Source organism: Notothenia rossii, assembly GCF_949606895.1.
Source record: "Notothenia rossii genome assembly, chromosome: 11".
NCBI classification, from domain to species: Eukaryota; Metazoa; Chordata; class Actinopteri; order Perciformes; family Nototheniidae; genus Notothenia; species Notothenia rossii.
Genome location: NC_136910.1, coordinates 13,312,860 through 13,328,998, shown reverse-complemented (window position 1 = coordinate 13,328,998; position 16,139 = coordinate 13,312,860). Strand labels below are relative to the sequence as shown.

Sequence of the window (16,139 nt, the reverse complement as noted above, 5' to 3'; positions counted from 1 at the left end):
TCACCTAACACCTCACAATGCGGGTATGTTTAAATTAACCATAGACTGTATATAAAAATTAACCCATTTTGTGATGCAAATATTGTGGCTTATGAGTGTGAATGTTCTTTGATGAACCTGATGATTAATTCCACTAATGATAATGCTGCGTCTCGCTTGTGTCATTCATAGTTCTCAGTTACATTACATGTTACTAGTTAGACGCTTTTATCCAAAGCGACTTACATACTCAATATTGTGGGCAATCCCCACAGGAGCAATTTGAGGTGAAGTGTCTCAGGGACACAACGAAATGCTGACTACAGTGGGAATCGAACTTGCTATCCTCTGATTCGAAGATCAGCGCATTAATCCACTGCGCCACACGCCTCCCTGTTACTCAGTAGATAATTGTAAAATGTTGATTCTTTACTTTTTATGAGGCAAGCTGCATACTGTACTGTATCGCAATATATATGATTATTTTCTATCAATTTATGATCCAAAGCAGTTGGAGTTCATTCTTTTTTTCCCCAGGAGAATGTCTGCATGCATTTTTCCGAGTAAATAGGATCTGAAAAGTAAGGGGCTTAACTAAGAGTGAAAACGATCAATGATTTTGTTTTTTTCAAACCACATGTTGGACTGACTGTTGAGAAGCATTGTTAGGGCCTATCCAAAAACAATTAATCACTTGGCTAAAGGGGAGTTGATAAATGCCAGACAGCAACAATGTTTGAATCATACCAGATACATGGAGCAAGAACTCCTCCACATCCGCTGGGAAATAATGTTGACAGGAGTTCTGAGAACAATTTGCTGCTGGTGATAGCAGCAGATCTTAACATTGAAATATGTAAAATGTTATTTATGCTCCTGGGTTTGACTATACATTAGGAAAACATCAAGACTGCTGATTGTCTTTCCTTGCATAAAAACAATAACATTGAATATAAAATGACAGTTTATGTCAAGTAAACATTTGGGAAGATTGCCTCTCATGGTCTTGTTGTTACAGCAGTTACCAAGCAACCAATTTGAGTTTCTTGTCAAGAAAATGTTGGACTTTAATTGCACTGTCGGGCAACTTTCTGTATTCAAACATTATCAAAAATATTTGTGTCTAAGACTCGAATAAAAAATGAAATTATAATCTGAGACGCTGTGGGCCCGATGGTGTCCTAAACGCAAAGGCTTACAATTTAATAAATACTGTGTTGGTTACTTATTTGTGAACATTAGTAGTCATACGTAGTCTGAATCTGCTATTTTGAGTTATGAGATATAATTTTACAGGGCAAACAATAATAACAGTTAGAGGCTGTGATATGTGTAAATAATAAATGATAGTTTTACTAAAGCAAGCTTTGTCTTAAAGCTATCATGGTAAACATAATGGTGCATGGTTCTGACTCAACCTTGCATCGTTTTGATTAAAAAGAAAGTCTGATACCCGGGGTCTTCCCCAAAGTAATATAAAGTTGACCCTGTGTATTCCAGCTGTTTTGCTGCATAGTCTGTAACTGATCAATACCAACGTTTTATCGCCTATGGGACTGTTTACTACTCTGTTGTTTTTATTTTTTAGACATGCTTTTACATCAGTTTGGTCCTGGGCTCTTCAACTATTGGATGAATTGCTATGAAATTGGCCACAGGCATTCATATTTCCCTCGGGAGGAATTTTAATAATTGGTGTTCGGATAACTTTTCACCTAGAGCTAAAAATACACACAGATACTGAAAATTGGATTGGTAGATTTTGACCACATAGCCCAAATCCCACTAAAATGTATCTATAGCATTTACCCATAGAGGACAAATGCACACAATACATTGTGTTTCCAATCAGAGTGAAGAACCTGGCAATTAGTCAGAACACAAAACAGCTGAATGACCTCATCAGTTTTCTCTTGTAACGAGAGAACATTTGTGATTTCCCTGCAGTTCTGTCTAAATGAAACACAATACATTCAAACAAGGTTGAATGATTTTGGGCTCATCAGTCTCCGTGATCCATTTTTGTTTTACCCAGTTCTCTAAAGCCACACCTGCAAAATGTTATGTGTTTCTTACTTTTAACTAAATTGCTGTCAAGCTTAGGAAACTGCAAGATTGACTGCAATAGGAAAAGCCAGGGATCACAAAGGTATTATTCTCTCTGAATATGAATGAAGCCACCAAGCCTTTCAGTCTAAAGGGGTCTTTCAAAAGACTAACATTGGCAAAAAACTGTAAGCACTCAACACCATTGATTTTCTCCTTTCACAATTCAATCCAATTTATTATGCCATAGTCAAGAATACATCTTAACAAGACTGTGTTGTTTAAGATGAGTGTGATCTGACAACAGATTATGAGCCTTTTGGGTTGCAGGTACTTTAAGGCTAATTTGAAAGCTTTACTTTTTTTTCTATCAAAGATTAATCTTTTGTTGCCCCCCTAATTTTGGTGTCCTTGCTCGTCCACACCGATCTTTAAACTCAGCCTTCATTTTGATCTTGATTAAACAAAAATAAATATGAACCTGGAAATGTTTTCAAAATGGTAGAACCTATTGCAGTAGGTGTTTCCAGGTCGACATTTTCCCATGAGGACACACAATCTGTCATGGGTGGTTATAAAGTTTGGCACACTGTGTCGACAATCTGATATCTGTCATTTACATGTACGCTGAGGCGAAATGAGGAGTATTAAGGTGGGAAGGTGACGAGACAGGGGCAGGAAACTCAGCAGTTGGGGGTGGGGATGAATGATAGAAGAGGCTTTTATGCAGATTGATCATACAGAACCAGATACATGGGGGGGTGGAGCAGAGGATGGAGCAGTTCCCACTATGTAACAACGACTTGATGACCTCACACAATATGTTTATACAGCATAGATTGAAATCAGAGGCAGCTTAAAAATACCCTCATATTGCTCAATTTTAAACTAAGTGTTAGCAGAGTAAGCTCAACGTTCCTTAGCATCCAAATAAATCAATAAGTGTTGCGGAGAAATAACAAAACATCAGAGACAGCAGTACTTCATTCAACAAGCATGAGGCGTGGCTTTATTTATACATGTTATTGAACTTTAACCTTGCCTGTAATTGGCAGCCTGTCAGCCATGAACAACAAAATCACAACACAAATTGGTAGCACATTTACGTGAATGTTAACACTACGTTTTTAAGAAAGGAAATAGTGGGTTGAGTTACATTAATGTGCATCTAGATAGAAAAAAATGCAAATAACGTGGTGTCACTGGAAAGTGCACTGTAGAAATAATGTTCTACTGTAACCTATAACTGTATTGAAACAAATTGTACAATATGTAAAAGCTGTGGACATCAAACAAAATATTCTGAGAGCATTAACTCGGGTGCTGCATTGTGACATATATTTCATCATTAAAGATATTTTTGGTTGCAGGGGTTTTAAACAGCACATTTGGGGATTTTCTAGTGCATTTTAAATTATTCCGCTGTAATATTGTTCTTTTTTTCATTTCACACTGCTGAGGACATGTTCTATTGCATCATTGGTAAATTGTGCTCTACATTTATTTGTTTACTTTACTTGTATGTGTTTCTTGATTTCTGTTTTCTATTTCTGAATAATTTCTTAAAAGCTTTCTGGGAGGAAATGTATAATTTGGTTCTTATTACAGGACAAGTCTTTTAGAAAGATATTGGATTTGGTGGTTAATTTCTAGAGGAATTTCCTTGAAATACAATCAAATGTAAACTTAATTAAATATTCCTTATTTGCAACCATTTTCTTTGTATGGTGTTTGCCAGAAAACAATGTCACTACTGCATGTCCAGCTGTCCTGAAGCACTGACAAAAGACTGGTTGCATCCGCTTGTATAATAACACTTAATGAAGTGGAAATATATAACAATTTAATCATGTCTCTTTTTGAAACCTAATTAGTGCAAAGCTAATTTTTTCCCCTAGGGAAATGAGGCTATGGCCCCTTAATTAGAGATGAAATGAAGAAATATATGACGACAAAGAAGTAAAATAATTACATTTTATCTGCAGACTCACTATATTTTAAGCTGGGACCCATAGATGGTCATGTGACTGTGATCCACATTGGAAACACACATCATTTTAAGTGTGTGTTTCATTGTTCATTTGTAAGACAAATACTGTGCTATTTCCAGCTGAAAAGTGAACTAATTGAACTATAAAGCATCAAAATGGCCCCATGTCTACACCATGTTTGTCATTTGGATTTATTATAGCTCTGCAATAAAGGTGTTTGTAAAGTGTATGGTTTCTTTTTTTATTACACAGGATGTTGTTTACATGGTTATAACATGTATTGTTGTATACATTGAAAGACTGCATCTCCCACAATGTCAACGCCAATACAGCCTTTTTTTTAATTGCATTTATAGTAAACAGTGAAATAACATTTTAATGATTTGCATAATGCATTTCCCGTTTGTGTACCATAAAAAGATTCAACGTTAAAAGTAATCATATCATTACCGACCATAAAGGATGATATATTCACACACACTCACACACACACACACACACACACACACACACACACACACACACACACACACACACACACACACACACACACACACACACACACACACACACACACACACAAACACACACACGTCTCACACACACACACACGTCTCACACACACACACACACACACACACACACACACACACACACGCACGCACGCACGCACGCACGCCCCCTCACAGAGCCACAGCAGCATGTGGAGCTAAAGGATGGAGGAGGCAGCTTCCGGACGCATTTGTGGGTTAATGAAAAGATTTCGGCTGTGCACCATCAGTGTTTTTTTTCCTGCCTTGAAGCAAGTTGTTCTTGGGGTTGATGAAGACTAAGAATGGCCGCATCTTCAACAGATTCCGGGCAGGGCTCCACCAAGATAACTCCAGAAGTGTTGCAGGAGATGCTCCAGCTGTACAACCTGAGTCGCCAAGAGTTTATCAACACTTACAACATCCAGCCGCTCGTCTACATCCCAGAGTTACCGTACAGCGCCAAGACCACCTTTGTGATCATGTACACGCTCATCTTCCTGCTGGCTCTGGCTGGGAATAGTTTGGTGATCTACATAGTTTTGAAGAAGCGTGCGATCCAGACTGCCACGGATATTTTCATCTGTTCCCTGGCGGTCAGCGACCTGCTCATCACTTTCTTCTGCATCCCTTTCACTTTGCTGCAGAACATCTCCTCTGAATGGTTCGGAGGTGAGTTGGAAAACTTTCTCACTTTTAAACACAATGATGATAATTAGAGTAGCCTAATTAAGACGCATCAGACCAATACGCGTATCAACTCTTGGAAATCGACTTAATTGAAAGTGGACGAATGCACCATCAGGTTTTACCACTGGTGCACCTGCGTCGCAAATTAGCTGGATTTGAATTGAAACCAAACACAGCAGCACGCCGCGTGTCTGTACGACAAACAAACAGAGTAAATCGAGCTAATTGCTTTGGTCAGCACACAGGCTCAGATCCCTTGGAGGAATGGAGCTGGGCACAGTAGGAGATAATGGATTTAGATGACAAATTATGTGTCTTCAAGGATTAAAGAGAAATACATAAAAACAGACCATGCAAGTGACTATTTAGCCCAGGAACCGTGTAAGTGATGTGGAAGATATATGCAAACAGGTGGGAACTGAAGTAACTGAGTACATTCACTCACTTCCATTTTATACTTTGTACTTCTACTCCACTACAATTCAGAGGTAAATCATGTTGGCTACTTTTACTCCACTACATTTATTTTATACCTTTAATTACTTTACAGCTTTGGATTCATAATGTGAAATACAATTTTAAAAATACTTTAGTTACACCTTGAGTAAATTCACAAGCTACCTCGCAGTATACAATGTCATTAAAACTATAGCTGCACCTTTACATGCTTTCATAAGACTGAAGGTGCTGTCACAGTACAGTCCAATACATTGTTGCTGACAATAAACAACACTTCTCCTACAGCATTGACCTAAAATATTTGATTCATAACATCTGGGGATTATCAGATTACAGATGTAATATATTTTCTCAGTTGGATTTCATTACATTTTACAGTTGGCATTATGTGATACCAACAAGGACCCTTATCGAAGTCTAGAGAGATTGAGCGTATCATAGCAATAGTAGGCCAGCTCAAAGCATGTGCTCCCATTAAAATGCATTCACAATTAGTTGAAGGTGAATCACTGTAGACATAACATGTGGGTCTTACTACAGTGCACAGTTTCTCCTGGGTTTCTGCTCAAAGATTCATTATCGAAGGCAAATATGTGTGTTCAAGATACGATCATTGTGTCATTTCATCGAGACCCAACAGGAAGATGAAAAGATCGAGGGGGAGCTCGCCTCAAGTCTCTGATCAAACAACACCACACAATGTGTTTGGCTGCTTCACTGAACCTCATGTCTGTTTCTTTCTTGCAGGTGTTCTGGTTTGCAAGACAGTTCCCTTTGTACAGACGACAGCCATAGTGACAGGTATCCTCACTATGACCTGTATTGCCATTGAGAGATACCAGGGCATTGTCTTCCCGCTGAAAATGAGAAGACAGTACTCATCCAAAAGAGCATACAAGATGCTAGGTATTCTATGTATGCACGGCTGCCGTGTTGTGCTTTATTGATTGGATGTTTGTGTGTGTTCAGACAACCTTTTCTGTTAGTATGAAAAAAGCTGCCATTATTTCAAAGATAGTAAATGTGTTAACCCAACATGCCCTAAGCTAAATTGGATGATCTAACTTTCTGGCATGGGGTTTGAAATAGAGACGTTAAGATTTTACCCCAAAAAACAAGCAATGAAAATGTATCCAAACAAAACCCAGAACATCTCTCTAGTGCAGAAGGATTAACCTGTTCTAGCTTTTATCCCTGGAAAGGAGGGGGCAGTGAAGCAGCAGACAAGAAATGACACAACAACAACAGAAAGTTTGGAAAGCGCTGCTGAAAATCCTTGAATACAACAGTGACACATCATTAAAACGTTTTTTTAAGGGCTTATATTTCAGATAAATTATTAACAAAACACTGAAATGATGTCTACTCACACAGTTTTCTATTTGGAAACAAAATAATGTGGAAGATTATTTCAGACATAATTGGCAGAGTGACAATTTCATGAAAGAGGAACTAAACTTACAGCAGCTGTGGCTCATGTTATGTGTTGCTCTCATTGAACCCCTCACAGTATCAACATGTTGAAATATTGAAAAATAAATGTACATGCTGATTGTATCTATTTCTAAATGTTTTATTTTTCTGTATCCCACAGGACTGGTGTGGCTCGCTTCAGTAATTGTGGGTTCACCAATGCTGTTTGTGCAACAGCTAGAGGTAAGTGGGTGGCCCTCAAAGCAATCTATCACAAAATGTGACCAATTCCTTTGTATTTTAAAAGAAAAAATGGCAAAAAGAACAGCAATCATGATGACTGCCCTCTCCAGCACCACAGATGCTTTGCTTCTGGGAAGCAAACTTATGCAGACCAAAAAACATAAAAAAAAAAAGACACCTATTGATTGTGATTAACTTTTTAAGCTGAGCTGCAGTTTTTTTACTCATTTAAAACACTGACTGCTCTAATCTTTCAGGCATAAAATGAATACCGTACATGAAAATATGTATTAACATGCAGTGGGAGCTGTATCCGCCCGTGACCTGCACACTTCACCGTTATTTAACTTTCGGGTGGAAGTTTAATTTGTAATCGTTAGTTTTGCCTAGTGGAGTTTATTGATTTATTCAGAATTTTGGCGTGGGCACTCCTTTGTACTAAAGTGATATCTGTCTGAATTATTGCCATGCATGTTCTCTTGTTTCTCGAGGTTAAAACAGGAGTAAAGGTCAGTACGGTGGGATGATCCTTATGTGGGTGTTTAGGATTTTTCTGCCAACTTCTTGCAGCTTCTCTGCAGAAGCATCATCTGTGGATTGTTATCCGACTATGGACATTACGCGCAAATTGACTGCCAAAATAATATCAAACCGATTTAAAAAAAATATATATATCAGAAACTCATAGTTGAGTAGCTACTAAATATTTCTTTTTATTATATGGTATGATTCATTTGACTAAGCTAAAGTTGTGTACATCAGTCGTGTAATATTACAAGTTCTTATATGATAGTCTTATAGGGATATTAAACAAGGACATGCTAGAATGGGGTCTTTCCATTTTTGTTTTGATTTATCTTATTTTAAGTTAATAATAATGATACATATTATCTTTGTCCCAAAAAGGATAGAGTAGGAATATTACGTTGATAATATAAAAGTTTCAACATTTGAGAACTAGTGTTTTGATACTGTACTTGTAACAATTTCTGCACTGGGTTTATGAGGTATTGTTCTTATTATATTATTCAGTGACATGGGAAGAGCAACAAAGCTCTGCCACTATTCTGTCAGTAGAAAGAATACCTTAATACCTTATGGAAGCCGATCAAAGCCCCTCCAATAAAAAGGTTTTCAGCTGCTCTACTCAGGACAGCTGGAGGATTAGAATTGGGCACTTCAAAATTGAGAAATGATGGTGTGAAAAACAGTAAGAAAATGAATATGTAATATGTAAATACAAATGTAAAATAGCAATCTAAGAGTTACCACCTACATACCACCCTTTCAGTCAGATCAACTCTATCTGCCTCGCTCATTCCTCCAGGACTAACAGCCTTTCTTCCTCTGTCTCAAAGGTGAAGTACGACTTCCTGTATGATCACTACCACGTGTGCTGTCAGGAGAGTTGGCGCTCTCACACTCACAGGCAGGTGTACACCACCTTCATCATGGTAGCGCTGTTCCTGCTCCCGTTGGCGGCCATGCTCTTCCTCTACACGCGTATTGGCATCGAATTGTGGATCCGCAAGAGGGTCGGCGATTCCTCCGTCCTCAACACCATGAACCACAGGGAGATGGTTAAGATCACAAGGTGGGTGTTAAGTTAAACACATTGTACCTTTGGTTATTCAAATGTCGGACATTTTGAGTGTAAAAGAGCTCAGAGGAAATGATGGAATTATTATTTTAAGACTCTGTTGAATACTCAATTCCAAATGGTCAATTCGGACATTGTACTATGTATAACAGACCGTTGCTATGGATGCTCTGGCCATAGACTCTGAAGGACCACGTCCAATCGTATCGTACCATACCCCAAAAAGCAGTTTGAGGAGTTTTTTTCAAACCTGAACTTTAATACATGGAGAGCATGACCGTTTGGATTCATGAACCCTCAATGGTATGCACTGCACTATGATGCCAATTGGGAAAAAAAAAAAGTTTAGAGTGTTTTTTGGTCAGAGAATACACCAAATAAACATAATCTAAAGACATTTTAAATAAGTAATTATTTGGGGGTTCTTTTTGGGGTGCGTTGCCTTGAGGCAACACTGTACCATGATGGTAAGTTATGAAAAAAGAGAGTTATTGTTTCAAATTTGAACAACATTTATTCAAAAACACATGGAAAATACTAAATAGCCTCAACAGGTTAAATTGCATACCAATTAAAATGTTTTTACATTTGAACAAGATTACATGTCTGAATGTTGCCTGCAGGCAATATTGTACCATTGTGAAACAACCTTTAGGAATACATTTCGCGAAGAGCCTAGGCATCTTTCATCAAACTTTATTGAGCCATTTCACAAAATAGACTCACTGCTTGTGGAAGTTCATGAAGCATTTATTGTCAGCAGTGAAGCACAGGTACGTGACACACTTTGATCACTGCACTTTCACCCTTACAGCCAGGGTATTTGCACCGGCCCTCTTTCTCCACCCACACAGGCCAATGGTCAGTGTGGTCTTGATGCACATGTGTTGATGGCACTGATGAGGAAGAACCTCTGTGCTTCTTATCAGCCAGGTCAACATTATGAGATGGTCTCCCCCTCTTTTTCAAGACTTTCCTCTCGTTGCAAAGGCAACTTGCAACTTCAGCTTTGAATTTCAGCAGGCTGTACACTTCTTTCTTGGGGATGCCACAGTCCTTGCACTCCCTGGGGTACAAGAGCCACGCATTCACTAGAGTGAAATCCATCATGTGCAACACGATCTTGTGATACCACTTCCTTGACCTGATCTTTGTTCTGTAGAGAGCAATCAGCGAGTCTAGAAGATCCACTCCTCCCATACTTTATACATTATATATATATATATATTTATACTCCATACATACTTGGCGAGGTAACCTGCAATGTTTCTTTCTTTTTTTTATCCCCTCTTTGCACAGAGATCGTTGGGTTGGCTTTAAAATCAAATGTATCGTGGTTAAATTGTAGAGATCTATGATGACTGGTATGCTTTTGAACAGTTTATACCTAAAACACACAATACCACAATATCTCAAGGCAACATTTAAAATTGACCATAATGGTACGATGTTGCCTCCAGGCAACATTTGTATTTTAACAAGTTTCTATTACCTAATTAGCATATTAAGTATATTAAACTATTAGAAATTGAGGTTTAATCACCTATTATTGTGAATACATTTTTTTCCAGATAAGAAATGTGCAGGAAATGACGTTTTTAGACACATTTCTTGGAGAGAAATGGCTGAGCTGATCCTTGTGGGAAAGGTGGCAAACAGGGTCTTCAAATTGGCTGCCAGAGAGTCATGGGACAAATTCAAACACTACCATTGGTTCCTTATGGTCCTGCCTCATCGTAATTTGAGATGTATTGTGTGAATGTAAAAGGCAAAAAATGGGTATGTTGCCTGGAGGCAACATCATACCATAGAGAGGGTTAAAGGAAAAATTGCACCCAGTAAATGAAAGATTAACAGAACAAGAACAGCACTGAAAAAAGCAGAAGAGGAAGAAATTCCCATGGTTGAAGGCGTCAGGCATGAAGTAAAAGGTTAACTGATCTGTTGCCATTTTTAAAAGGTTTTTTATCCCTTTGCCCTCCTGACACTAAAGCTGTTTACCTCCAGCTACTAAAAATAAACCAACAGCTCCTGACCAGATAATCAGGGTGGTTCTCTATGGGGCCAGGCTGTCTGGCTTCCAATGTGAAACACAAATGACAGAGTGAAGAGCACAGCTGTCTCAGTCTTCACAGGCTGGTAATGTCTGTGACCCGGCAGGCTGTGAGATGTGATGGCAGCCAGAGGAGCATCTGGGCTCCGAGCATTAAAGGAGTCAAAATAATAGTTTCTTTAGTAAGTAGCCGTGTTAGAAGCAGGGTTATGTACAGTACGCCGGACATTATTTTGATATAGACACCCCAAAGGGTACATCGATGGCTATTCCCATGCTGTAATATATCTTAGTATTTAAGTTTACAAGCATCTTTTTGTTCATTCAATTTGTTGCTAATATTTAACCATTTCAAACCACTCAAACATTTGTTAAAATGGTCATAAATTCCTCCAAAAGATACAAAATAACGTAGAAAATTCATGCTATGGTTTGGTTCATTTTTCAGCAATTAGAAGGAAAACAATTCTGCTCTGGAAAGTTTTAAGAAAGCTACTTATTTTCATTATTTATATATAATAATAATAATAATAATACATTACATTTATAAAGCGCTTTTCCTGGTGCTCAAAGCACTTATATATATATATGACAGTCATTTATCCTCTGAATGCAGCTTGAGGTTGTGAAATCGATGCTGTGATTTTCCCAGAAGTACACACAGGTCATTCAATAGATTAAGGTTTAAAAAAGATCATTAGCCTTAAAAGCGGAGACTGCTACAAAGAGTATCTGTCTGTGGCTCTGGTAAAGACAGTTTATTGATTGGGCATGCCTGGGGTTCTTTTGGATGTTAAGGAAAATATATATGTTGTGGGTTGTTACCAACTAATGTTTACATCCAGTAGTAAATCAAGAAGGAGCTAAATTGTCAAGGTGGATCGATTGGTGTTTAAATTATTACCAAAAGTCATTATAACTTGTCAGTCTACGGAAACTTGAAGTCAGGAAAGATTATGATGATGCTGAATAAATGATGGTTATGTTTGGGGAAGAAGAAGAAAGTCAAACACGGACACTCTGTACATCCATTGCTACTTTATAATGTTCTACTAAGTGTAGAGTAAACATATTTAGTTAGACTGTTGGAACCAATTGTAATGATGGGAATGTTCTGGATATGACAAACAGGGAGGTAAAGGGCAACATACACAGCCTCTTGGCATTAAAGCACATGACCTATTAAGAAAAGCTGTGGTTGTATCTTGATTTCTTCCCTATACTGCTAATGCCAGATATACTGATACTTAATTAAATGGTACAACTCAAAACAGCAAATGTGGTTTGTAATTAAAGTCCACTTTTAACTGAAAAACGTGTTTTGCTTCTTTAGAACCTCAGGGGCATAAACATCGGATATGGACTCTCCAATGTCGTAGAACATATCTGAAATGAAAAATGAAAAACAAATTGCATATATGAATGGGTGTCATTTAGAGATTGCTGCGGGTTATTCAGGTGACAGGGTCCTTACATTTTACATGATCAGTGGCGCATTTTAATGGAAGAGTGCTGTTATAGGTGTAAGTCATTTTACTTCAATTATTTCTTGCTATAACAAGTCAACATGTCTGCTGTGATTTTCTACAGGAAAAAGAAACGAGCGGTAAAAATGATGATCACCATCGTCCTGCTTTTCACCATTTGCTGGGCCCCATTCCACACGGTCCACATGTTGTTTGAATACAGTGAGTAGGATGTTTCAATGTGAAAAGTAAATAGGAACAAAAATAGCTTAACGGTCACCTATTATGCAAAATCCACTATTCTATGTCTTTTACACATAAACATGTGTCCCCTCTGTGTAAAGAGATTTTGAAAGTTTCAGGAAAAAATATTCTCTCTCTCTTTGTCCTGATCCATTTATATAAAAATCTGTCTGAAAATGAGCTGATCACATTTTGGCCACTTTATGATGTCATAACGATTTTTTGGCTTGTGAAACCATTAGCCAATAACCAACCAAGGTAACCCCCCCCCCCCACCTTATCACCTGAATCTCCTCCTAGAGCACCACTGTGTTATTTTTAACCAAATATCTCTCAGAGGGGTGTTGGGAGTGGCTCCTTATTTTCATCTAAAGTAACAGACAGAGAATCAGCACTTCTGAAACAGGGCTGAAACAGAGGGGATTATGGGATGCTGCAATGATCTGTTTGGAGCCAAACACATGTTTGTATATACCTGAGACCTAGAATATATTGATGAAAAACAGTATAATAGGGGACCTTTAAATGCAAATCCTATCTGTCTGTGAAGCTTTACAGTTTGTGTTCAACCATGTCTGTGTTTCATTCACCAGATGACTTGGAGAACAAATATGATGGAGTTACAGTCAGTATGATACTCGCCATCGCTCAGGCCATGGGGTTCTTCAACAGCTTCAATAACCCCATCGTGTACGCCTTCATGAACGAGAACTTCAAGAAGAGCTGCGTCTCCACCTTGTCCCACTGCATCAGGAAGCCTGACCAGCAGATCGCAGCGGTGGCGCCCAAACTAACTGTGCAGTTCATCAAACCTCAGAGCAGAGAAGCCTTCCTGAGGACAGATGAAGGCGATAGCTCCAAGCAGAACTCGGCAGCGAAAGGACCTTCAAGTTCCTCTCTTGGAGAGAGCCTGATGGAAATAATCGGGGAAAAGATCTCTACCATCCAAACAGATCTCCCGGCAAATGGCTCCTCTCAAGTCAAATCAACTGACTAAAAGTTCTGGTGAGCGACCATTGAACACCATCCTGTTGGCTTTAAATCAACCAGCTGGGGATGAGTCAGATGTGGTTTCATGCCTCACAGTTGTGGTTCGAAGACCCAAAAAAGTCCAATAGCTTGGGAAAGGTGCAAGAGGCAATAGAATATTCTTTTTGTTGTGGTGGAGAAAAAGCAGGAAGGAATACCAATGACAGCATTTTTTGCGATAAAGAGGACTGTCCTTGGAGCCATCCGTACCAGCGGTCTGACAATTAAATAGTCATTTCTTTTCTAAATGGAGATAAATGTCTAAAGTCTGCAGGAAATTCATCCCCTCTTAGTGGGAACTTATTTAGTGATATGTTGGAGGGGACCACAATGTTATCCCATGTTACAGTGTATGGTACACAGGGAACTGTTGAGAAAACGGCAAATAAAGCACACTCACTTTACTGAGCCATATGCCTTTTAGCCGAGCAGGATGATCAGAGACAATGCTCTCACCTATCTTTCAGTTGAACAATTTATAATTGAATGTAATGTTCTCCTACAATGAGCAGTTGGGGTCAATAGACAGCCCTGACAACACAGCCCTTGTACAGAAAATGTGCCCCTTAATCACCATTAAGGATTTAGTCATAACGTTTTATAGTTAATTGGAGAATAAAACAGATGTATTTATATGTGCATTGAAATTGCGCAACCTTATACGATACGTATTTAATTTGATCAGAATCTCCTTCTATCACTTTATACAATCTTTTTGAAAAAAATTCAAACAAAAAGCATAAATAATATGCCCTGAAAGGATTGCAGTATTACACACACAAGGGACACAATTCGTTTTTATGTTGTTTGCTCAATGGTGCTGTGGAATATTTTTGTATTGTTGATATATAAATGTAATGTGAATGTGATCACTTTGGAGTATCTCCAAAGTTAGCTACACGTCCTGTGATGATTTGTTTGGTAACAACAGCTTGGCTTTTAGCTTCTATACAGGGCTCTATGAAGATCGTCTTATTAAAGCTGTCGCTGTTTTTAAATGCAGATCGCTAGACTAGAATGCCAGTAGCTTTAGTTCTTGGCTTGTGTCACACAAGTACTTGAACAACTGTGTCAGTGGCATTTTATACCGTGTGCTCAGTCTCTTATGCAAGAAACTAATTTATTAGATGACTTATTGTAACTTGTTTCTTTCTTTGCGGCATAAATAAAAATGGGGTATTTTAATATTATATTTATTTTAAATAAAGGACTGTATGAACATAACTTGAGTAGGGAGGGGGTGAACCCTAATGTTTCACTGTTTAATAAACCAAGGCATTCCCCGGGGCAATTAGTATTTTGAATTGTATTTGTTGTGACATTTCGACATACACTACAATATTTTTTCTGATATTTTTGACACATACTATAAACTTTTTCCCGAAATACTATACTTTTATTTTTTTATTTCAGACATAAAAATAAATAAATCTTTTTTTATATTTGAAACTTTGTAAACAAACATTGAGTCAATGTCCGGTAATGATCTGACCTCACCGAACCTCACAGGGTTAAAACAGTGTCTTGAAACGTTATGTTACTAGCTTTAGAAATTGATTGGTAAACAACTATTCCTGATCACTTGATCCACAAATAAAAATGCTTTCCCATGATTCTGTTTATTTTATTATATACATTATTTAATTACTTGGATTCCCACAGGATGAAACATGTATACTCCAATGAACTGCTGCCTATCGAATATTCTGTGAAAAATATACATTTTTCAGAAAAGGACACCTGTAAGGTTATATCTCTGAAAACAAGCATTTTATTATACAATGCCAACATAAGTGCCAAACCAGACGAGACCAAATCGTCTTTATGATTAAGAGGTAAACCTTTTGTCTGCTGCACACTTGTTCAGAGGCATTACATTGAAAGATCATGTGATTTTCATAACATCTTAATAAACACAGGAAACACACAAGTAAAGAAAGCCAAAAAGTTACATCAAAGCCACAGTTAACTGAAAGAAGCAATTTCACTGCCTCTTACCTGCTCACAAACGTGTTGTGTAAATGCAATGCTGAATCCTCAGTCTGTGGCAACTTAGACAATATCCTTCCCCCCCAAAAGAGACTTCATAATTATATTTTCTGAAGATCTCGACAGAGGAAATGTCAAATTCTTCGCCAGGCACTTCTGTATTTGCTGAAGATAATCTCAACATGTCTGTAGACAGCAGGAGGGGGCGGAACAAACAACTTCAAAACATCTTTGCTGCTTCTTCCCACACTGCTATGTGATCAGCGGTATATGGAAGTCCGCATTGTCAAAGAGGAGAGGCCTTTTGACTGGAGAGGGATCCTTCTCAGCCTTGTGGAGCAGTTTGAACAGTCCCGTTCCGATGTTCATTGGGATCCCCATGATGATACACTCAGACACACCTGAAAC

General features: G+C 38.2%; 2 protein-coding genes across 4 annotated transcripts in view; one reads left to right on the top strand and one right to left on the bottom strand.

Moving 5' to 3' along the window:
* Positions 1-4,821: 4,821 nt before the first annotated feature.
* Positions 4,822-15,444, top strand: qrfprb (pyroglutamylated RFamide peptide receptor b). 2 transcript variants are annotated; one of them, XM_079659460.1, is made up of 6 exons: positions 4,822-5,218; positions 6,443-6,496; positions 7,290-7,351; positions 8,710-8,945; positions 12,595-12,692; positions 13,307-15,444. In XM_079659460.1, the coding sequence occupies exons 1-6, from the start codon at positions 4,852-4,854 to the stop codon at positions 13,708-13,710; spliced, it is 1,221 nt and encodes a 406-aa protein (XP_079515586.1). In that variant the 5' UTR covers positions 4,822-4,851; the 3' UTR covers positions 13,711-15,444. The 2 variants fall into 2 exon arrangements, with proteins under 2 accessions (XP_079515586.1, XP_079515585.1); XM_079659459.1 differs by having other exon boundaries at positions 6,443-6,601.
* The window catches only part of polr3a (polymerase (RNA) III (DNA directed) polypeptide A), a 39,213-nt gene continuing 38,416 nt past the window's right edge, over positions 15,343-16,139 (bottom strand). For both annotated transcript variants that reach the window (XM_079659456.1, XM_079659457.1), the window contains one exon: positions 15,343-16,132. In XM_079659456.1, coding sequence (XP_079515582.1) covers positions 15,984-16,132 — 149 coding nt within the window. In that variant the 3' untranslated portion in view covers positions 15,343-15,983. The remainder of the gene's footprint in view (positions 16,133-16,139) is intronic.